Source organism: Mytilus trossulus, chromosome 2, assembly GCF_036588685.1.
Source record: "Mytilus trossulus isolate FHL-02 chromosome 2, PNRI_Mtr1.1.1.hap1, whole genome shotgun sequence".
NCBI classification, from domain to species: Eukaryota; Metazoa; Mollusca; class Bivalvia; order Mytilida; family Mytilidae; genus Mytilus; species Mytilus trossulus.
Window position 1 is genome coordinate 67314242 of NC_086374.1, and position 26319 is coordinate 67340560.

Consider the following 26319-nt stretch of genomic DNA (forward strand, 5'->3'; position numbering starts at 1 on the left):
AAGCGTTTAAGGGATGTCTATATAAATCACATTTATATCCATCAACTAATATTTCTTTAATTTTTTAAAAGAAATAAAATGAATATAACATAAAACTAAAATGTACATTTTATTCACACTATTATAATAAAACGACGAATACAAAAAACACATAACAGTGAAATGTGACTCGGATTTAATTTTATTGATTTCCACTGTTTCCATTTGATTATTTTCTTTGACATTCAGAAAGCTTTTGGAATTTTAAGACGATAAAAAGCATCGGTTATCTTTTTATCACATACTTTTTCAAAATCAATATACAGCCACACGTCATCAAAATAGTTTTTGAAACGACCCCTAGACATGTGAATATGGAAAAGGACTTGCTGACAGATTTAAAAAAAACAACCGAAAATGATTGTAATGAAATATCGAACGACGCAAACCCAGCTGGACATACGAACAGATGCAAAATCATATGTAACATTAAAAACATTAAACATGCATGGCAACAACGATTGGAAAATAATAAATTATAATGCAAGAAGATTGTACTACATTTTTTTAATAAAATATACAAGAAAAACTGTTACATAATTTTCCAATTAATAGCACATCATAGATTATGTTTTAAACATTTTCAACATTTAAGTAACATGAATACATATCTAAAGTGAGAATGTGGTCAGCTAGAATGCAGTGTGAATGTTGTGAAGAAGCTAGACAAATTCTGAAATAAAATGTATTTAATCTTAAAGGATCAGTATACCAGTAAATTATTTTGAAATTAGAACAGTTCTGAACTTATATTATTGAATGTATCAAACTATGTGAGTTTTGAGCTTCAGATACTGCGACTCTCGCTATATCTAATGGACACAATTTATCATAAAACTTTATACGAAAGACCTATAAAATATCCTTAAAAACAAGTAGGATCACAATCATACGTAAATTATTGACATAGTGTGTCGAAAATACTTACAGTAATCAATCAATTACTATCCAAATTCATTGGTGCCTGCATTTGTTTCATAATAAACAAAATAGATATACATAAGTCAATTAAAAAGACATCAGTTAAATTTTTTTAATTATTATTCTTTATTTTTTTATCAATTTTTAAATGAAAGAATAAATATGTTTATGATACACATGCATTTAATTGCTATAGACAGGTGCAGTTTTTTCTAGTTAAAAATAAAACTAAATGGTCTCGTTTTCTTGGCGCATGTCGTTATCTGGATTTTGTCGAAAAGTATTATAAAATGATATGAAAGATTTAAATCTAAAAAACACAAAGAAAGGGAACAAACAATGAGAAATAAGTTTCTGTGTTGTTATGCTATATACACTTTGCAATATTTTCTTATCGTAAATAGATGTAGCTTCAAAAATACTATCATCAATCCAGAAGTACAGATTTAAAATAGAGATTAAAAGGTATACGTACTCGCAGAGACTTCGCTTTTTCTTTCCATAACTATTCAATTGTAAAATACAAACAACTTGGAAATAAAGACCAATCATTGTCATTAATTTCTGACTCATTATCAAATATTCTTTCCTTTCGTGTATACAAGCAAAAATTACTAAGGAACAATATGCAATCGATCCTAAAAAGCTTGCAATTATCATTTTGTGATGAAATTGGAGTTGTTGTGTTTTCATTAACGGTTCCAAAAATGACGACGGTTGTGAAATCATATAAAAACTCATTATAAGTAAGACAGTTATAGAAAATAATAGAAATATATGGTATGCTACATTAACATTTTGAATCGTTTGATATGAGCTTTCTTCAATATCTTCAGAAAGATTAATATAACCAAATACGAAACATGGAAAAATCATAAGTACAACAAATCCAACGCAAAAAATTGTTCTTAAGCTGTTGAAACCAGATCTATTGATTCTTTCATCAGATGTTGAAAGTAATGGCGTATATTCACTTTCGGGATTTGATCTCTGTATACGTACTTCATGTATATGATTTTGCTTAGAGGGCCAAATTTGAGCTATTAAAATCATAGAGAACAGAAAATATTCCATTTTAATTGGCGAAAAAAACGGCTTAATTTGTCTGCTTACAATATTATCAGTGGGGCAAATGATATAATTGGTTTTATTACAACTTTGTCCAGGCCCGTCAGTAGATGTCCATCTGTATATTTCGCAAAAGTAATGTGCCCACTGTGAAATATTAGCCAAGACTATTAACAACAAACTATAGTAATTTTTCCATGACCGTGTAAAGCGAAAGGGAATGAATGCTTGTACAAAACATGACTGAACAAAGAAGAAGATAATCTGAATGCATTGAAAACTGATGTATACTTTGTCATAATCTGTGTAGTAAGTAGCATTGGTGTCCATACAACCCATCCTCTCGAATTCTTTATATGTATGATTTTTACATTTGATAGTTCGGATAATTTTTGCAAACGAAAAGACAATGCTTCCAATTGTAAAAATCCACAAGAAAATTTGATTAACGTTAGATGTTGTTCTAATCCTCTCTGTAATTTGAGAATGCTGACGTTGATACAGAATCAAATATTTCACACAAACAACAATCGCCAGAAAAATCACAATACATAGGTATGAGTGGACTGTTATATATTGTACTAAATAATCTGTTTTCGGATCAACAAATTCACCTCCAATCATGGACAAAATGACAATCACAAACACGCTTAAAAGAAGTATAAGTCCACTGATACTGCCGTCGTGAGGTCGAATATTATGAATAATATTGTGGTTTTCAGATGGTTCACCTGCTGTGAATGGTAAAACTACAACAGCATTTAGTAACTTTTTAAAAGTTTCCATTGCTGAAAACAAGGGAAAAGTTGTCAATGAAAGAAGCAGTTATATCGTTATATGTGTCAGTCTTTTCACAGCGTTTTGTTTTTCATCTTGATATTGAAACCTTAATATCAAAAATTGCCATGATCTCCAATCTGAAAGTACAAAACCGTCAATTTCTGATTGTATATTGGTTAATAGCTTACAATTGTCGTGTTCTCATAACTAAAATGATTCACATACTAGTATTAGTTATCGTGTTTAGTCCTATATATGGAACGCCACAGCTGTCTTATGTGGAACTCTTATATTACGTTATGTTGTTATATTATTACATGATGATAGTTTGTCTTTACATAATATGGTTTTGACATTACGTAATGGTGTTTGTAAACCTCCATGAATAGTTGTAACTCTTGTATAGAAGTTATTATGCAAGACCAATACAAAGCAGTGTTCTTTTAAATCATTAAATAACTTATTATAATACTGCTGCCATTAACGAATTTTGTCTGTCGTCCCCCTTTTTCATACCAAAAACCTATGAACAAAAACTTAAACTTTAATTTGAACTTTAACTTAATGGATAGAAATACTCATCCAAAGCGCATTACACAAACGACATATGGAAATCGATCTAAAAATTGAAGATATTTTTTTTTCCAAAATGTTCACGTTTTTTTACCTCGTAGTAGTAATGAAATAACCTCATTAAAGAAAGACATGACCACATTAAATACTGAAACAAACACATTATGTAGTGTAAAGTCGTCACATTTTGAAACATTATTACGTAATGTTAAAGCAATATAAAGAATAGACAAATCATCATTACGAAATAACAAAACTACTTCATGTAAATGAAACAACTACATTACGTTACGTCACATACACATCAAATTATGTTAAAACCATAGTGCCTAATTACATAACCACATTAAATAATGGTAAAACCACATCGAGTAATGACAGAACCATATTAAGTAATGACAAAACTATATCAAGTCAATACGAAACCATATCATGTAATATCGACATATCATTATGCAATGACTATTCCATATTGAGTTATATCAAAACATCATTACTTAATGTCAAAACCATATTATGTAAAGACAAACTATCATCAAGTAATAATAAAACAACATAACGTAATATCAGATTTCCAAATCAGACAGCTGTGGCGTTTCATACCTCGTATTCGTTTGCATTGCAGCTAACCCCTGCTAAAACATGTAATTAACATTGCAGGATGGAGATCCATTCAACTTTAAAAAGTTAAATTTCATGATACATAAACCGATGTTTTAATAGAATAAAAATAAGTACTAGTAATTGAATTCATGACATTACAGAAACAGTACTGGGTCGATTGTACAAACAACATTTAAGTTTGACATTTCAAGAGTTGTGATATTACTGTATGAAAACATCCTTAGGAGCCTGTAATTCAGTGATTGTCGTTTGTTTATGTGTTGTGTTACATATTTTTTTTTTTTTTTTTTTGAATAAATAAGGCCGATTGTTTTCTCGTTTGAATTGTTTAACATTGTCATTTTGAAGCCTTTTATAACTGACTATGCAGTATGGGCTTTGCTCATTGTTGAAGGTCGTACGGTGACTTATAGTTGTTTATTTCTGTGTCATTTTGGTATCTTGTGGAGAGTTGTCTCATTGGCAATCATACTACATCTTCTTTTTTATATTTAGGACACATTGTCAAAAATAGCCTTCAGAAAAAGCAAAAACAGGTGAGCCCCAAACCAAAAGTGTTACACGAGGACTTGAATAATTTTATGCAACTACAATTATTCATATCAATTCTGTATTTTTTTAAATAAATCAGTATTCCGATGATGAATTATTTTTCAATTCTATTCCAACAATGTACATGTTTTACTATATTAAAAAGTACAATCACAAAAATACCGAACTCAGAGGAGAATCCAATCTCACATGGCAAAATCAAATGACAAAACACATCAAAAACGAATGGACAAGAACTGTCATATTCCTGACTTGGTACAGGCATTTTCAAATGTAGAAACACACAGAAAGGTTCCGAAAGTATGTAAAATTATTAGCGTTTTCCCCTCATATATATTTTTATCTATTGTAACGTATGTAAAGGAATATTTCAAACACATTATGAAACATCATGAGTCTGTAGCGCTTTTCTAAATATACCTTCTGTCCTATTATGTTAGTTTCTTTTAAATCTTCTTAGAATGCACCTGTTTTGAATCTGTCTCATTCCTATAAAGAAAATGTGGTTAACATACAGTGTTTTCTCACTCATGATTCTACCTGAACTAGGTTTTTGACATAAAAGGTAACATAACAAAAATACTGAACTCAAAAACGGAAAGTCTCTAATCAAATGGAAAAATCAAAAGCTCAAACCCATAAAACGAATGTATAACAACTGTCATTTTCTTAACTTGGTCTAGGCATTTTCTAATGTAGAAAATGGTCGATAAAATCTGGTTTTATAGCAAGCCAAACCTCTGCATTTATTGACAGTCGCATACAATTCCATTATATTGACAACGATGTGTGAACAAAACAACAAAATAATTCAACATCTTTTATCTCAAATAATTTTACCGCTGGATAACGGCTTATAAAATTGTAAAAATCATGAGGAAGAATTAGTATGATACAACAAATTAAAATAGTACAGTAAACTAACGTCTTACACTAAATAAAAACTTACTTCCAAAAGTAAAGTCTGTTTTTCATCTGCTGTATATGTTCTGATAACTTCCTGGTTACTTATGTATTGTAATGTAGAAAGTTTATATATTTATTACAGACTGTTAAATAGGCCAAGATGATACCTTTGATACTTACACAATGTGGGGAAAATTCATGCGAAGAGTATTTAAATCGTATTTCATTATATTTCTACACACCAATGTCTAATGATGTGTGTATAATCCATCTATTATTCAACTCACTGATAAACATTGATTGAACGATTGATTGATTGATTGATTGATTGGTGTATGACGTAACATTCATTTTGTGTCTATCAGTTTTTATTGGTGGACAAAATCGGCGTGGCAAGAGACAACCATCGACATTGATAGGAAAACTGACAATCTTAGTCAATGAAGATTTAGCGCACCATATACCCCAGTGTTGACAGACTATTGATACAGTTGACTTCTTATGACACTTGACCACGTAGACCCTTGTAGGTTATACAAAAAATTAACTGGTACGTTTATTGCAAAAATGTAGTTTTATTATTACTGTAATGACAATCCAACACACACACATACATATCCCTGTTCTCATTTTGAAACATAACTCGAGGGTTTTTTGTGTTCTATTGAAAGTTAGACGTATAATATTCAAAACGATCTTTGATAGTCTGGCAAAAAATTTAAAAGTATAAAACGACTAAGTCCCTTGTAGTGTTAGTTGTACTGTTTTACATTTGTGTGTTATATAATACCCCTTGTTGATCTGTAATTATTTCAAGTATTGTGTTTTGTTTAAGTTCTTTATGTCTTATTTTATATCATGTAGGACACCATAAATAGTATGGAACAATCTTCTTCTCAATGTTCTTTTTTAAGATTTGCAATGTATATGTTCTTTACATTTGTAAATTAGTGCAGTAGTATTTTACTGATGTTTAATGACAAACAAATGAAATAAACACAAACGACAGCACTACAAAAGGAGCGACACTAGAAATGTCGACAAGGTTAGCGTTTCCTCTGCAAGCCGTACCTGTCATCTGAAACTTTTATCAGTCATAATCAAACATTAGATAATACGTAAAACAAGGATGGGGTAAATCGTAATCTGTAATTGTAATCGATTGTAATTTATTACATTTTTTACATGTAATCGAAGACATTTTCGATTATATGTCATAGTGACTTAATCGATTACAGCAAAAAATATGATGTAATCATCGATTACTTTTGATTACATTTCGGTTACTTCGATGAAATAGTTAGATGAGTTATACCCTTTTTTAGATTTACTTAATATCAAGTTTTTTAAACAAAGGAATTTACGTGCTTGTCAATAATTCAAGACATTTAATGTTAAAATAAGAAAATAGATTTTGAATGAGAAAATAGATTTAAACTAAGAAATCAGTCTTAAGTTATTTAAAAGTTCTGTATTACATTAAGTTAGTAAGCTAATTTGTATAAAGTTCCTTAAAGCTTTAAGATATGGAATCTAAGCTTAAAATAGATAAACACTTGATTTTTTATAAAGTAATGTTTTCCATAAAAGCCATGCCTACGAAATTTGCCTCAGTTGTAGTAAAGCTATACTATATTCATGTTGATTCAATTAAGATAGTAGGATGAGGACACATACATTCAGTTTCGAAGATGGACAAATATGGTGAGGTATTGGAACATACTTCTCAAATTTAAAAATGATCGCATAACGAAAAAGTAAAATCACAAAAATACTGAACTCAGAGGAAAATCAATTTGGAAAGTCCATAATCACATGGCAAAATCAAAAAACAAAACGCATCAAAAACGAATGGACAAGAACTGTCATATTCCTGACTTGGTACAGGCATTTTCAAATGTAGAAAATGGTGGATTAAACCTGGTTCTATAGCGCTAACCCTCTCACTTTAATAACAGTCTCATCAAATTCCGTTACATTTACATGATGCGTTAAATAAACAGTCACACTCAATAAAATAGTCAAAATATGGGAGCTCGCTTTAAATGCAGACTATAATCGTTGTACCGACAATTGGTTTTGCTAATTCAAGGACATTTTCAGTACACTTAACTTAGAACATTATTTTGATTCAAAAACAACAAGACTGAAGAAATGAACATTCAACGCCTTTATTCAAACATATGGAATGACAATATACAACCAGTATCAAAACTTCGTACTTATATAACTTTCAAATCTACCTTAAATCAGAAACAATATGTAAAATTAAATTTAACCAAAGTTGAACGTTAGCTTTTAGCACTATTCATGTGTGGAATATTATATCTGAGGATAGAAACAGGACGATATATAGGTGAAAGACCAGAAGAAAGATTCTGCTAATTTTGCACTGCAGACGTGACCGAAACTGATACTCATTTTCAACTAGACTTTACATTCTATTCTGACATACGAGAACATGTTTTTGGTGAACTTTTATTAACTTCTTCCTTTATATCTATGGACAATAATGAAAAACTTATATTTTTGGATACACGCCATACTCGAAAACAAGCCAAATACAGTGTACAGGCAAGTTCTAAAAGACACAATTCTGTTTACAAATAGCTTACTATCTATAAACTTTTATTTCAAAATTAACTTTCGTCAACAAAAAGATAATTTCATGAATAATTTATTATTACATTGTTTTTATAATTACTTAATTTCACTTGAGGTGACTTAAAGGTCCATTGGGTGTATTAATTTTTATCATACATTGTATGTTTATAATCTGTACATATTTACACATGTCACTATAATACATAATTTACTTACTTACATACTATTTGTAAAGCTAGTAAATGCACTATACAATGACTCCACAAACAGAAATATACTCCTCACTCTAAACCAATTTGTACAGAGTTATACACAAAGACAAGTTAAAGTTTTCTTTAAAAGTTTCATTATGTACCTTATTGAGACTGACATTGTGTTAATTCTTAATAATACGATCTGTCGGGGACTCAACTTACTAGCGTTACTTTCATTAAGATACATAATCTCAAATAACATGTTTAACCCCGCCGCATGTGTGCACCTGTCCCAAGTCAGGAGCATCTTGCTTTTGTTAGTCTTGTATGATTTTTAATTTTAGTTTCTTGTGTATACTTCGTAGTTTAGTATGACGTCCACTTTCACTGAACTAGAACACACTTTTGTTAAGGGGCCAGTTGAAGCACACCTCCTGGTGCGGGATTTCTCGCTGCATTAAAGACCCATTGGTGGCCTTCGGCTGTTGTCTGCTCTTTGGTCGGGTTGTTGTCTGTTTGACACATTCCCCATTTCCGTTCTCGATTTTTCTCATCATAAAAACCAGGATCGAAGTTTTGTATTGATACCGGACGCGCGTCCCGTCTTCAAACGACTCATCAATGGGAATTGTCTTTCGCTGATCTGATCGCTTCTACTAATCTAAAGAATATTGGTTACCTATATCTTATAACAAAGCGGAACAAATATGACCACAAAGTTTGCTTTTATAATGTTCAAGAGATCCATTTGTTAATTATTTCTTTTTTCTTTTGAATCAGATATGTCACACGATTACCTGTATAAACACTGGTATTAAAGAGATAATAGTAACTGCAATTACGATTATCCCAATATGGCGACAGCAGATATAGGTAAAATCTTTACAGTCATTTTACTAAAATGTAGCATGTTTTTGTCACTAGTTACTCAGCTGCAAGGTTTTTCTATACCATTACATCATATTTGAATCGTAACGGTGCACTGGAATTGTCTAAGCGCTTTGAAAATTGCCGTTGAAAAATTCGGGATGATAATCGTAACTCTATGGAACTTTTCTTGTTTGATAATCGTAATTTCTTTATCGGATCATAGTAACCGAAAAATTAAATATGTCTTTCAGATTTCAATGGTACTGTGTGTATTAAAATGCAAATGTACAGTTAATTGATGACATTAACGGAAAATAAAAAAAATGAAGAAACTTACAGGTTAATATTTAAGACAAATTTACTAATATTTCTCTCGATTTATTGGCGTTTTTTTTTTTACAAAACCGTGATTTCTTGTCACAGTCACTTTAAAAAAAGTGCTTTTGATCTTTACAAGTATTTGTTTGTGCAGTCAGTACATGGAATTAGATTTAACTATTTTTAAGCAAAGAAACATACTTTTTTTAGAGTGACTGATAAGCTATGGATTCCTGGCATTTCCCTAGACACCCTATTCAACATTTATGCTCAATGTTTGCAAGAGATAAAAACATAAGGGTCTTACAAAAGAGATGATGTTTTAATAACGGCACTTTAATTGTTGACAAAAAAGAGCACATCAAATGGACCAGAGTGATACCGTATTTTTGTTAATGTCCACTTCGAAACGGTTCAAATCTCCTTCAGTATCTGGTTTTAAAATTATGAAACAAAATCAGTGTACAGCTTGATACGTGTTTTGATTTATATAATCATTCTTGTTACTATTGCAATATGGAGATTGTAAACATGTAAATATATCCACTACAAAACGGTCACCTACGAAACAAGTATTGGGGATTTTTATTTTTTTCAATTCTTTTCGTGCAAAACAAATAGCAAGGGTTAGTTTCATGTTATTTTCAGTATGTTATCAACATAGTATAGGGTTGATGTCAACTACGAAAATTTTTGTCCACTACGATCCAAGCGGTTTTGTCCACTCGACACTCATGAAAATGTCCACTACGTAACATAAGTTGTACGTTCATATGTGAAGTACTGTCTAATATCTATCCATAAAAAATGGTTTTCACATTCAGAAAAAAATGAGATCTTTCTAGTTCTAACAAATTAGAATGTCTATATGAGACATTAAAATGCAAGAAGATGTGCGTTTAAAAGCAGTTTCGTAGTGGACAAATGTCCCCTGCGAAACAGTACATACATTATGAAAAAATGATATCATTTTAAAGAGTATTTAAGATTGCACTTTTTATTTACAAACAGGTCTACAATAGAGGTATTCAAAATAACTCTAGAAATAAAAATTTCGACAAGTTGATTTTTATTTTTTAGGTCTGAAATTCACACTTTTTTTTGAAAAATGCCCTTATAACAGACAACAATATGCATTACCTTTTAGTGTATACATGTTGAAGGCCCTACATTAACCTATAATGGTTTAATTTTTTTAAATTGTTATTTGGATGGAGAGTTGTCTTCTTTGCACTCACACCGCATCTTCCTATATCTATGTACCTGTTCAATATATTGACAATGAAGCAGCTGTCTGGTCATGTATTGTGGTAAGTAGATATTCTAATTGTTTTCAAAGTTTAAATGTTATGTGCGCGTTTAAGGTGGGTTATTTTGGGAGAAAATGGAGGGGGATAAGCAATATCCCATATCCCAAAAGTGCAAAACTGTTGTTCTTAATTGCTCGTCAAACTGCAGTCTCTGGCGAATACAAAACGTCTTTCCTACTTCATTATGGCATAACGAGTATGGACTAAAACTGAACCAGCAGTCGCTTCCCGGGGGAAGAAATAGCACACATAGCCACCTGCATTAAATGATTACTATATTTACTATGTTTTTATTCAGGATAAATCAATGTTTTTAACAGTCTTAGGGCCAGCTGAAGGACGCCTCCGGGTGCGGGAATTTCTCGCGACATTGAAGACCTATTGGTGACCTTCTGTTGTTGTTTTTTCTATGGTCGGATTGTTGTCTCTTTAATACATTCCCCATTTCCATTCTCAATTTTATTAATCACAAATCTGATGTAGGGTGACACATGCGTTCCCCCTGACAAGTATTGCCATATATCATAACTTCCTATACAATTGCCTCATCACTCATTCCCATATTTAGTGACATTCCTAGTTCTTGGGAGTTTTCTGTATTTTAACATAGTTCGTGTTTTTCCCATATCCAAATTTCTTAAAGCTTGTTCACCCTTCCAATTTTATGATATAATAGTATGTAGCTGTTTTCATTAGAACCATTAATAATATATGCACAAAAAGATATGTCATAAGATGTTGAAACGTGATTAATTCATCACCATAATTTCATCATGTTATATCAGATATACGTTTTTAGTCTCAATATCAACAAAACACTATCCAGTTACGATTATCTTCGCATTTATTAATACCATAATTACGATTATCTTTTTTTCCGAGTTACGATTATCATCCCGAATTTTTCAACGTCAATTTTCAAAGCGCTTAGACAATTCCAGTGCACCGTTACGATTCAAATATGATGTAATGGTATAGAAAAACCTTGCAGCTGAGTAACTATTGACAAAAACATGCTATATTTAAGTAAATTGACTGTAAAGATTTTACCTATATCTGCCGTCGCCATATTGGGATAATCGTAATTGCAGTTACTATTATCTCTTTAATACCAGTGATAAATTAGTTAGCTCGTTTTACATATAAACAACTCATTGTAAAAAGAGCTAACGAGCATTGTCGAAAAACAATTTAAAATAAGACGTACACAGTTTAGGGTTCTTGTTTAACCTCATTTCATATTGTTCGTATATTGTAAACATAAATCATTATCGATGCACAAATATTAAAACTGTATACCTTTGATTGTCTGTTTGTGACGAACAGTCGCTTGACTCTCCAATATGTATTAAAGCTGGTTGGTTGTTTTCTATTAACTCTTATATATAATGATATATTTATTTTATATTCGCTATGTAGGAACCTATTACTTTAAATTCAAAATGGCAATGGTGATCTTCATAAAGATAAACTAATGAAGCCTTGCCTCTAAGAAAATATTCATATCTAACTAACTGCTACCGCTGGTTTGATATCTAATTACGAGTTATAAATAACGAATAACAACCCGGTCATATGCTCTCGAATATGTGTTAAACTTCAGGTAAAGATTATACTATTTTAGAATTTATAAAATAGTCAAAAATAAAATCATTTTGTATGCAAACGTTTTATCCCAAATCTACACTTTGTTCCAAAGAAAATGATGTTTGCTTGTCACCTGCTTTATGTGTTCTGACATCTTCCTGGTAATTTATGCTAAGTTATATAGAAAGTCAATCCATGTATCTCAGTAACAGGCTGTAAGATATGTCAAAACAATACCCGACACAACCGCACAATTTGAAAAATTAAAGTGAAAACATAACTGTCGCATCTAGCAAAAAGACGACTCAGCTAATGTAACATAATTCAAATCGGCCATATACATGCTTTACCTATGAAAAGGACTTTGTAATTTATTTCATTTTTACGCAAGAATAAATAACAATAAAAGAATTCAATAGTTAAGTATACGAATCATTGGCTTTTATCTTATGTAAAGTTTACGTAAATAAAGTCGGTTTGCCCCCCCCCCCCCACACACACACACACACACACATACAATCAATATCATATGACTGTCCCAAGTCGGGATTATATGTCGAAGTTTGCTGTGTTCTATATGAGGTTTGAGGTATTTAGCAGAATTTGTTCTAAACGATCTTTGGTGGTCTCTATTTAACTATTTCAAATTATTTCTGTACTCAGGAAAGTTTGTAGCTAGTTGTTTTCCATTCGTTTGGTGTGTTTTGGCTTCAAATTTTGCCACTTTTTAAGGGAAATTTCAGAGTGCAGTATGTTTTGATTTTTAACAACGTGTGTCTTGACTCTACAACGTATACAATTAATATATCATGTAAACGACCATTAAGGTTTCACTTCAAATCATTTCCTATCAGCAGTTACAATAGCGGACACTTACCCTCTGGACATAACTGGTCTATTTATTTCGTCGTTGTAAATCGATTTACGAGATTTTAACTTTTGTACATAATTTACAGTTGTCTTTATTTTTTAACTGACTTTTAACAATTAACTTGTTTGATATGTTTCTTCTTCACTTTCTTTGTCTGTTTATCAAAATTATTTGATGCATATTGTCCTCATACTATTTGATTTGTCATCTTTATTAATTATAACCGATTGACTTTATCGATTAAGCAATAGTTTGAAAATTCTGCGGTAATCTTAATGTTGTTGTTTTTTGGGTTTTTTTTTTTTGCTGTTTTATGATAAGTTAGACAGTTATTTGTCCATTTCTTGCACTGGTTTGTCAATTTTTACATGACCTCGTATTTGTGTGGTTTTGCAAAATGTTTAGTTTTCAATTGAATCAAGCAAAGAATTCCACTGAATCTATAACTAGATAGTTATCAAAGGTTTCGTCTACATAAGACTCATCAGTGACTCTCATATCAAAATAATTATGAAGTCAAACAGGTACAAAGTTTAAGAGCATTGAGGATCCAAAATTCTAAAGTTGTGCCAAATTAGGCTAAGGTAACCTATTCCTGGGATTAGAAAATCCTTAGTTTTTTTTTTAAAAACGCAAAGTTTTGTAAACTGAAAATTTATAAAAATGACCTCATTATTGATGTTCGTGTCAACACCGAAGTGCTGACTACTGGGCTGGTGATACCCTCAGGGACGAAACGTCAATCAGCAGTGGCATCGACGCAGTGGTTTAAATAGTTATCAAAGGTACCATGATTAAAATTTAGAACGCCAGACGCGCGTTTCGTCTACATGAGACTCATCAGTGACGCTCATATCAAAATAGTTATAAAGCCAAACAAGTACAAAGTTGAAGAGCATTGAGGATACAAAATTCCAAAAGGTTGTGCCAAATAGAGACTGTCTTAATTTTGAGAAGAAGATTTAAATCCCATATCTCTTTAATGCCCTTTTTTCTTTTAAAAAGCTTCAGTTATCAACATCCACGCATAGATATTTCTGTTGAGTGATGAAGGAGAAATATAAAGATGATTTTCCAATTGTGAATTTTCAATATACATATATCAATCTATCAGCACAAGCATATGAACGATATATCTGCAAGGTCATATGGTTTATGTCATGGATTCCTTTCTGTATTATATCATCACTAAATGTGGGTTACTGCCGACATAAAAGTTATAGAAAGAAAGGATCCTGTATTGAATGATCGAATTTACGGACCCATTTAGAATTTGGACGGAATATTAAGAAATTGTTGAGTAAAGATATACATGGCTGTGCTTTACATGTATTTACGATCTCGTATTCTTTTTTTATCTTTAATATCTGTACAGTTTTATGTGAACTGATGTTCATCTTTTCATCAAAACAGTCGTGTACTTCATAACACAAATACTACAAGACAGTGTCAATGTCGAATCATACATATTTAAGGAGAATATTTCTTTATAATTAGACATGGTTTCCTAAATCTAGACGAGGATATCTTCTTGAAATATGATCCTTTAAGTAAACGTGAAAAACGCAAATGGTGTAATTTTATACTTTTTATGCATTATATTAGTGGAAACTAACACAGAACCTTATAAGACAGATTTATAATAATACAAAAAGAAATCTGGTTAGGGACACCACCATATGTTAATTACTGTAATAGTGTATCTTACATATTAACAGAAACCAATCAATAACTTTCCCCAATAAGCATTTTTCACACTTTTGTCAATAAAAAACCCCAAATAAAATAGAAAACATAAACATGATAAATATGTTATATATTTTTTTTTTTTTTTTCAAATGAAAGAATAAGTATGTTTATAATACACATGAAATAAATTACTGTATACAGGTGCAATTCTTCCAAGTTTAAAAATAAAACTAAATGGTCTCGTTTTCTTGGCGCATGTCGTTATCTGGATTTTGTCGAAAAATATTATAAAATGATATGAAAGATTTAAATCTAAAAAACACAAAGAAAGGGAACAAACAATGAAAAATTAGTTTCTGTGTTGTTTTGCTATATACACTTTCCAATATATTCTTGTCGTAAATAGATGTAGCTTCAAATATGCTATCATCAATCCAGAAATATAGAATGAGAATCGAAAGGATAAGATAAATGTATTCGCCAGGACTTCGCTTTGTCTTTTTATAACTATTTAATTGTAGAATACATACAACTTGAAAGTACATTTCAATGATTGTCATTAATTTCTGGCTCATTAATAAATAAGCCTTCTTTTCATGTATGCAAGCAAAAATTACTAATGAGCAATATGCAATTGAACCTAGAAAACTTGCAATTATCATTTTGTGGTGAAAATGGAGATATTGTGTTAGCATAAACGGTTTAAAATATGAGGTTGATTTTGAAATCATATCAAAACTAATTACAACTAAGACTGTCTTTGAAAATGATAAAAATATGTCGTATGCTACATCGGCATTTTGAAACTTCATATTATAATGACCCTTTTCACGTTCTGTCGAATGCTTAAGATAGCCAAATACGTAACACGGAAAAACCATCAATGTAACGAGTACGACACACAAAATGGTTCGACGGTTGTAAAAACCCCATCTGGGGATTCTCCTATAAGACGATGAAAGTAATGGTGTATTTTCACTTCCAGAATGTGTCCTTTCCACACTGACTTCATGTACATGACTTTCGTTGGATGGCCAAAGTTCAGCTATAAAAATCATAGATAGCAAAAAATATTCCATTTTAATTGGTGTAAAATACGGCTTTATTTTCTCTACTAGGTCATCAGAGTCACATTTGGTATGTTTACCAATCGTACAATTCAGTTCTAGGCTTTTAATGGCTGTTTTTCTGTATATCCCGGCAAAATAATGTGCCCATTGGGAAATATTAGCCAAGATTATTAACAACAAACTATAGTAGTGTTTCCAGGAACTAATGAAGCGAAAAGAAGTAAATGTTTGTAAAAAACATGACTGAACTAAACAGAAGATAATCTGAATGGAGTTAAAGCTGACGTATACTATTTCATAACTGTTGTAATATGTGAGATTGGTGTTCATACAACCTATCATTTTGAATTCTTCAAACTTTTGCTTTTTACATTGAATAGTGCGAACGATCTTCGTGAGTGAAAAGAAAATGGAACCAATTGTAAAAAACCACAAAAACATATTCTTTACGTTAGATGTTGATTTAATCTTTTCTGTTATTTGAGAAAGCCTGCGTCTATACATCAGCAAATGTTTAATACAAACAAAAATTGCTAGAACAATCACAATGCCAAGATATGAGTGAATCATAATATATTTAGTTGTCTTGTCTACATGAGGGCCAACAAATTCAATTCCAATCATAGATAGAATGACAATCACAAACACGCTTGAAACAAGTATAAGTCCGCTGATACTGCCATCGTTAGGTCGAATATTATCAATACTATTGTGGTTTTTAGAAGGTTCTCCTGCTGTGAATGGTAGAACTAAAACAGCATTACATAATTTTGCTAATGCTTCCATTGCTGAAAAAAAGAAAGATTTGATTGGTTGTAATATTGACAGATTTTTTTTTCTAAACTTTTCGTTTTGTTTTGAACGTTGAAATAACAACCTTCTTCAAAATTAGTATTTCTTATTTTATACTGGTTGATAACTTACAATACGCTTGTTGTAATCCAAAACCTGTTTCCCTTGATTTGCAGATTCGTGTTGGTCCTTGTGATTAGGTGGATCTTGATCTCTTGGAATACTTAGTGTAATAGCTTTCTTGTGAGCAGCAACCGTCTATCTAGGAAATCATCATATCAAGCTCTGGGGTTGAAGTCATTAAACTCAGTGCTCAGTTCTCAGAACACAAAAATCATGCTCGAAACATGAAATCAAAAATTTTGATTGGTTGATTCTTGAGTCTGAGTACAAAAATCGTGCTCGAAAGTTTTTTTGACCGCAAGGGTGGAAATATCCTATCAACTAGGATACATACACTCCATATGTGATAGTCTTGGAGTGTAAGTAATCTAAAAAGTTTTTGGTATTATGTAGTACCTTCATCTGATTCATGCCACCTCGTGAATCTGACATTATATTTGCACTAGTCCAGTACAGGGATTTAAGCTTTGCGAGTACATACTAGTAAATTTTCCATAGAGATAAAAGATAAATTATGTTGTACCGGTTTCATTTTCCTTATCTGGTATATGTTAAGTTTAATGCTCCTTGATACATTTTACCTTATCGTTTTTAGCATCCCTTTGAAAGAATATTCGGTAATAAGTACTCTTCAACAATATATTTTATTTTGACTGGTCAACTGTTAAGTTTCAAGAGCCCAAGGATGAATTTTATTTGGAGGAAAAGCGTGCCTTAGATTCAAAAGTATACGTCTGGTACCTTTGATGAGTTTTTTCAAATAATTCAACATCAAACACATATAAATAAAGGCAACATTAGTATACCGCTGTTCTAAAGTAATAAATCGATTGAGAGAAAATAAATCCGGGTTACAAACTCAAACCGAGGGAAATTATAATAATAAGGTATAAAAATTAAATTTTGAATGTGTAAGAATTCGAAATTTGAATAGATATTGTTTTTAAATATCATATTTAGAGTCATGGTACAAATGGTGAGAATAGTTTACCAAAAATGAGATAAAGCGATTAATTTATCTGTAAATGGACAAATATATATTAGTTTACAAAACAAATGTATATAGAGAAATTACCTTCGAGTACACTTGAAAGCTAAACGTTCTGCGAAGCAAATACATATAGTGTTTATCGGAAGAATCCTTAATGGACCAGCAAACTGATCTTAGGTTAACTTTGCTAAGTATAACATAAGTCACATAAATAAAAACAACATTAGTATACCGCTGTTTGAAATTCATAAATCGATTGAGGAAAAAACAAATCCGGGTTACAAACTAAAACTGAGGGAAACACTTCAAATATAAGAGGAGAACATCGACACAACAGAAACACACCATTAATGTGCAACACACACAGAAACGAACTATGATATAACAATGACCGTTTTCCTGACTTGGTACAGGACATTTTAAGAAAAAATGTTGGTTTAACCTGGTTTTGTGGCTAGCCAAACTCCCGCTTTTATGGCAATGATACATAAAACATTAAAATGGCAACATGACAGGGCTACAATTCGAATAGATTGGAGAGTATACAGGACAGAGAAACGCACAAATAATACCTATCAAAGATACCAGGCTTATAATTTAATACGCCAGACGCGCGTTTCTTATACATAATGCTCATTAGTGACGTTCAAATAAAAAAGTTTGAAAGCCAAAACAAGTACAAAGTTTAAGACCATTGAGGCCCAAAAGTTTTAAAAAAGTTGTGCCAAATACGACTACGGTTATCTGCCTCGGATAAGAAAATCCTTAGTATTTAGAATTATTCATACTTTTGCAAGCAGTAAATATATAAGAATTACTATATAATAGATATACAAGTCCACATCGAAGTGGTGACTTACTACAGAATAAAAACGAATACGTAAATAAACCTAAATCAGCGCATGAAAAGGGCACAGCCGAACTATGTGTTATATGTTAGCCGAAGAAATCAACGCTCAAAAGTGACGTCACATTTAAATTTCGGGGGGATATAGTTCAAAATTAGGTTTGTAATACTGATATAACATGTATTAATAGAAATAAAAATTACAATACTTTTATATAAAAAATAGTGACTGTAATTAGATACTTAATTGTATTATCTAGCTATGTCGTTATTTCTTCTAATTCAAACTGTTAACCAAATACATCGTATAAATTTAGTTGACCAAATCTAAAACCTTTTCTATGAATTAGGTGATTAATAGAACAGACAAAAATCACAACTACAAACGATAAGACATTAATTAGACAAGATCCGATGAGAATAACAAATATAACATAAAAAGAAAATAAATGAATTTTAGAGAGAAAAATATAGTTACGCGTCTTATAGAAATGTGAAGTCACACTCAGCAAAACAGTCACAATCGGGAATAAGTCACATTTGGTATTTAAAGATCAGACACCGTAATGGCACACCACAATCTAACACTTGGTAAAAAAGTCTTAAGTTAGTTTGGACAAAGAAACATCGTATGGATCAATCAATTGGTGATGGTGTCTTTTTTTTACGGAGTGTAATTTTTAATCTGTCCTCCTCATAACATTGTATAATTTATAAACTGAAATTTAATATCCATATATGTGATTAAATAAAGTTATCACAAAGGCATTTGGAATTTCATTTTTAAAAATAAATTTCACGATACATTGTCAAGAATAAGTTTTAGAAAGCCGAAGACTGAAAAACTCCAAACCAAAATACACTGTCCGAAGGAATTGTAAAATTAATTGTATGTAATCAAAACCTCGTCAATTGAGGTGTATAAAGAGACTAAATCGCTATGCTTTCTAACAGTCTTGCTTCAGAATAACATCATCAAATTTGAATAAATATAATTGTCGAAATTGTTTTGGTATATCGGAGTATTCGGCTGTTTATGTCAATCAAATAACATTCGATAAATAGCATATCAAGGGTTTTGGGTCATCTTACTGATGTTTTTTCACATGCACATATCCAACTCACTTATGACATTTTTCGTAGTCTTAGATCTTAAGATTCAAGAATAATCATATCGATTAGTGATCGATTATGTCGTATACCGACCATTTTATCTTAATCAGAACTATGGCAGTTGTTATCAAATAGTTCGCATCTATATTTGCTGCATTGACGTTTGTTTGTCTTGCACTTCAGTGTTTCTGTTGGTCCGTTGTTTTCCTCTAAAAGTTGATTTATTTCATTCAGATTTGATTTCTGTCAAACGATTACAGTATTGCTATTTTTTTTCTGATTGTAACGGGTGATGCATGCAAAGCAGAAGCATTTACATGTCGACGCACCCAGTCACTTTCTATTTGGAGTTCGTGCGATTTCTTGAGTTTTTTTTTTTTTTTGTTATCTTGATGTGTGTACTTAATTGATGTTGGAAATTTAAACATTGTTGCCTGACTTTCTTCAAATTATTATATTTTGTACAAAGTGTTGTACTGCAGATAATTAATGAAATGCGTTTCTTTGACTGACATTGTTGGTTTTTTTTTTCTTTTTTCAGACTAAAGGGCATTGCTTTTCTTGTAAAATTCTTAAGATTTACGATTAAATCTATATGAAATCTATTCAAAATTGAAGGATGTAATGTTGAACAAAGCAAAAAATCCGAAAATATTCGTATGGATAGATTTTTGTTTGCGCTACGTCAAATATTAGCAATTGCATGCATCGTTCTGGGCAAGAATAAATTACATTTAAAATAAATGAAATGCTTTTGCCGGTTTGATAGACAACAATTTAGACTCCCGCTTAGATAAGGAAATGTTGGACTTTGTATGAACTATTGTTTGACAAAGACCTGTCTGAATTTACTTTTTGCTGTATTTTCCTTTTAATACAACGTCTCTTAACTGGTAAAGAGTCCTTACAAGTATACAGTCTGTTTCATGAAAAGTGTGTAAAGGAAAACTGCTTTCTATCTTTGAATATTCTTGAGATGTTTTATTCGTGCATAAGAAAAACTATGAAACATGCTGTGTTTTCTCCTGAAATTCCTTGTTAATCTGTCTGAAATTCATGTTTGACATGAATCATAGTTATTCTTGTAAAAAGAGACGAATTTGTTACTACCATGATAAATAAGGTTGACTGGAAATAATACAGATATTTTTCTAACGATCCATTACATATATAACTTTATTATTAAGTACATATTTAGTGTATCATTATCCTTATTGGTTACAGTATGTTAATATTCATGTTTTTAATTTGAAGATTGCATTCTTAACATTTTTATTCATCATTTATGTCTGGGTAAAGCTTTAAACATTTCAAAATAACCAACGTAAACTTAGATAATAATGCAAATTAAACAAAATCGGTATACTTACGTTTTCTCATAATTAATACAAGTTATGTTCAAAACGAAAATTGTGTCTCCATGGCACCTGCTATATATGCTCTTATATCTTCCTTGTAAGCTAAACTTAGTACTTTGGAAAGTTCATACATGCAAATCGGTTACCGCGTTTTGAATATATTAAAATGATACCTTTTACAACTGAAAAATTTGGGGAAATTATTGTGAAAATAAATTATCTTCGTTTCCAGAAACATGACTACCCTGATGATGTTGCAACCTTTCGGGGTCATAGTCCTGCCTTTCTTGACAACTTTTTGTTGTATTTTATTTCTAAAAATGAATACTTAAAATTCATATGTGCATAATTAGTGTCATTAGCCTGTGTCAAGTCAGGCACAGCGTTCCAGGGTGTATTGTGTTCTGTTTGTTTAAACAAATTTTGTCATTCAACCCGGTAGTTGATAGTCTGTTAACTTATTTAAAGGTTTCATAGACGCTGTGTTATGTAGCATTAGCCATAATGTAAAATCATTTGTATATTGTGAATTCTCCATTTGGACCTCTAGTTATATTAAGTTACTTTTCTGTTACACTTGAGAGAAAGTTTATGATGTAAAGCAGTGATAGTTTATCGATGTTCAAAGACAACCCAAGGTAACATAAAAAAAAAACAAGAGGGAATCACATGAACAAAAGGTTTCGCCAGAGAAAGCGTCTTTTCTTATGCATGCATTACCTACAATTTGAAACCATTTGAACTATTTGCCAATCTGAAAACCGGAAGCCTGGTTTTTTTTGTTTACTAAAGACAACGAGCGCTTTGTTTATATTTAAGATATTTTCTAAATTAAAGCTGAGGGATAACGAAAAACAGAATTTTCAATTTCACATTGCTCCAACATCCAACACATACTGATTGCATTCCCTTTCAAATAATCATTACATATATGATAGTTGTCTACAAAAACGTATCATTTCTAGTATAAAGAAATGCGCTTTTTTCCTCAGTTTTACGGACCCAATTATGTTTTGGACGGACAGTTTTGCAGTATACTAATAGAAATATGCAAATATCTGTTTTGTTTGTCGTAATTATATCCCTAAAAAACACCTTATCACCATTAATGCAACTTCTTGCTGTACCCATATTTTGACCATTTTATTTATTATGTCTGTTTAGTTCACGAATCATTTTAAATATAACGGAATTTGATGATACTGTCATCAAAAGGAGAGGGTTAGCGCTATAAAACCATGTTTAATCCACCATTTTCTACATTTGAAAATGTCTGTACCAAGTCAGGAATATGACAGAGTTTGTCCATTCGTTGTTAATGTGTTTTGTTATTTGATTTTGCAATGTGATTTTGGACTTTCCGATTAGATATACCTCTTAGTTCACTATTTTTGTGATTTTACTTTTTTCTTTATAGATTTTTTCTTCGCATGATAAAACCAAAAGATGCAGCTAGCAAAACAGAAATTATTCACCTTACCACTTCTGGATACTTGAGTTAACTCTGGTTAAGAATGGTGTTCGATTCACTATGTCTTTAATTTCTATAAAATGTATGTGAACAGTTAATCGTCTTTTCGTCTTTTTTATTAAAAGTCGTGTATTTCATAACACAAATACCATGTCATATTTAATTTGTATAAATCATAAATGGTTTTTTTTATATTGGGTTTCCCAAAATAGAAACGAGGACTTCTTCTTGAAAGTTGATCCTATTACACGACAGTGTTAAATGCAAATGTTGTAATTTTACACGTTTATTTGACTTATATAAGTGGGCACCTACAAGCAAGATAACATAAAATAATATAATACAATAAAGTTGTATTTGTGTGCAAGATGGGAGTAATACTATGATATGACACGTGTTAGTATAATGGCATTGTGCAATTTGACATATCCAAATTTATCACAAAAATGTACACATAATTCATAACATATATCTGTATGTAAGACTGGAAACTTTTATCTGTTGTTACCATACTGAAGCCAACATCCTCTTCGTTGATATTAATAAAAACCTATACAAAATTAAAAAAAATTATTACACAACAAATAGACAGAACAATAAACAACACCAATAACAAACATGCTTTACCTCTGAGAAATAAGCATACAAACACAGAAAACAACACAACACAATGAAAATTTTTTTTTTGACTTGATACATATATTGAATTTAATGTGACTTGTCCAGTTTAACGTATGCACGAAATCTTTCTTATAACTTAAGAGGTGCATATATTTTTCCTGTGATCTTAGGCTTATTTTATTGAACTACAGGTGTAATGCCACCATTGATTTTCACTTATCAGTCTGTGTTAACATTTTTTTTTAAATTGTGCAGAATCTACCTTTGTTTCAAATAAACAATTACTTGACACGCGTAAAGTTGTATCCTGTACAGTAGTAGAGACAAATTTCACATAACATATTATTGTTTATCAGAAATGACTATCACTGGAAGCTGATCAATCCAATGTTCACCACTTTTTTCCAATGTACATGCTCAAGTAACCATGTAACCTCAAGTTTCCAAAATATCTTATCGATATACAAATTAAAAAAAAATAATGTTGCTCAAGATATATGTTTATGATTCAGAAATGTGTCAATGCATTGAAACTAATGACTAAATTCCTACAATTGTCAAATTCAAGGATTTTTTTTTCAAACAGATGTGACGTACTTTGATTTGATAGTAAAATACCTACACGTATACATGCCCATACTTAAAGAAGGCCCAACTTAGAAACAAGATTCTTGACTAAGGGCGGATTAAATATTTCGGTGTAAAAATGACTCTCTAACTCAAACAAAAATAAAGAGCTGCGTCATGAGCGCATGATCGCCCGTCGTCTTGTGTATGAATTTCTTATTGAATAATCATAAATAGTTCTTGACATACGGCGCAACATGTGAAAACCTCCTTTTTTTTCAAAATATATCTAAAATAAAATTTTGAATCAAAACCAAAAAGTATAAAGATCTTTAGATTAAAATAACTAAGAATTGTGTAAAAATGTGAAGCAATAATCATAAATCGTTTTTGAGATCCGGCGCGACATTTGAAAAAAACCCTCACCCATTTTTTTTACAAAATACTCAATAACTCAAAAAATAATATTTTGATTCATCACAAAAAGTATACAGATCTTAAAATCAATATAACAAAGAAGTCTGTAAGTTCAAAACAACAATCACAAATTGATTTAGAGATACGGCACAACATGTAGAAAAAACACATACAGTTTTAGTTACAAATTCCCGTTACTCAAAAGTTATATTTTTTTTCTCATCCAATAGTATACAGATCGTATGACCATCATAAGAAACAACTATTTTCAAGTTTCATGAAATTTGATAAGTCGTTGTCAAGTTACGGTGCAACATATTTACGCCGGACAGACAGACGGACATAATCAAGATGATTGATAGAGAATATTTTTGTTTAGAAGACATCTTTTTTTCAAAATCCAATCGGCAATCTACTTCACATCTAGACTTACATATAGAAATTCACAATACGAATAGGTTGCTAACAAGACAAAAGAGATGATTGTAGCTTCCTATTTCTATGTAGCAGCATTCTAGCAGCACCTTCACACGGTCTATATATCTATCAGTTGATATGGTATTCAAGGGCATATATTTCTTATTAATAACTCTTTTGATAGGGATTCTGCTCATAAGGGAGCTTTAACACCAAGAGTTACAATTGGTGAATCTGAAATCATTCAGTAACAATTTTTCTGACGCCATCACCAGTTTGTTTACCGTTATGGAATATCTGATTAAAATGCGATTTGTATCAATTATAACCAAAATCCCGTCTTCTTTTTTCTCAAATATGACCTAGCGAATCAGACTACTCACAAGGTTTGCACATGCATAAGCAACACGAAGTCAAACTTACACTACCAAACAATTACTATCAACACTGATGTGTGTCCACAATAGTTTCAATAACAAACAACAATTAATAAGAATAAAAAGTTTTGTTTTAATTTCAAATGAATGATAACATATATGTTTATAATAATATATATGTAATACAAATGCACGTTTACCAGTTCAATAAACGATTTCTTGTTCTTATAATTAACAGGTGCAGTACTTCTTAATTGAAAAATAAATGGTCACGGTTTTTTTTTCTAGTCATATATGTCGTTATTTTGGGATTTTGTTGAAAAATTTCATAAAATAAAATGAAAGATTTAAATCTGAAAAACACAAAGATAGGGATAAACAATGAGAAATGAGTTTCTGTGATGTGATACTATAAACATTTTGTAATACTTGCTTGTCGTAAAAAGATCTAGCTTCGAAAACACTATCATCAAACCACAAGTAGAGATTGAGCACAGCGAGTATTAGATAAATGTACTCGCCATGACATCGCTTTGTCTTTTCATAACTATTCAATTGTAAAATACAAACAACTTGAAAGTAAAGCTCAATCGTTGTCATTAATTTCTGACTCATTATTAAATATTCCCTTCTTTCGTGAATGCAAGCAAACATCACTAATGAACAATATGCAATCGAACCTAAAAAGCTTGCAATAATCATCTTGTGATGAAAATGAAGATATTGTGTTTTCTTAACAGGTTTCAAAAATGACGATGATTGTGAAATCATATAAAAAGTAATTATAAGTAAGGTTGTCTTAGAAATTGATAAAAATATATCGTATGATACATCGAAAGTTTAAATATCTTGAACTTTATCAATTTCTTTGGAAAGTTTAATGAAACCAAATATAAAACATGGCAAAATCGTCAGTATGACGAATCCGATACACAAAAGAGTTCGACAATTGTAAAAGCTATTGATTCTTTTGTGAGATGACAAAAGTAATGGCGTAAATTCACTTCCGTAATTTGAATTTAACAGAATTTCTTTATCAACATGAACGTGATTGGATGGCCAGAGTTCGGCTATACAAATCATTGATAGCAGAAAGTATTCCATTTTAATTGGCGCACAATACGGATGTATCGTTCTGAAAAGTTTATCAGATTCACAAATGGTATAATTAGTTTGATTACAACTCGCCATCTGTATGCCTTCATATATATATGTATATTTCGGAAAAATAATGTGCCCATTGGGAAAT

The 26319-nt window shown here is 31.0% G+C and overlaps 1 protein-coding gene across 1 annotated transcript; it reads right to left on the reverse strand.

The window, feature by feature from the left end:
* Nucleotides 1–620: 620 nt before the first annotated feature.
* LOC134707848 (uncharacterized) lies at nt 621–5610 on the reverse strand. Its single transcript, XM_063567941.1, has 3 exons — nt 5507–5610; nt 4978–5046; nt 621–2816 (listed from the first exon to the last, which is right to left on the reverse strand). The coding sequence occupies exon 3, from the start codon at nt 2812–2814 to the stop codon at nt 1189–1191; it is 1626 nt and encodes a 541-aa protein (XP_063424011.1). The 5' UTR covers nt 2815–2816; nt 4978–5046; nt 5507–5610; the 3' UTR covers nt 621–1188.
* Nucleotides 5611–26319: the final 20709 nt, after the last annotated feature.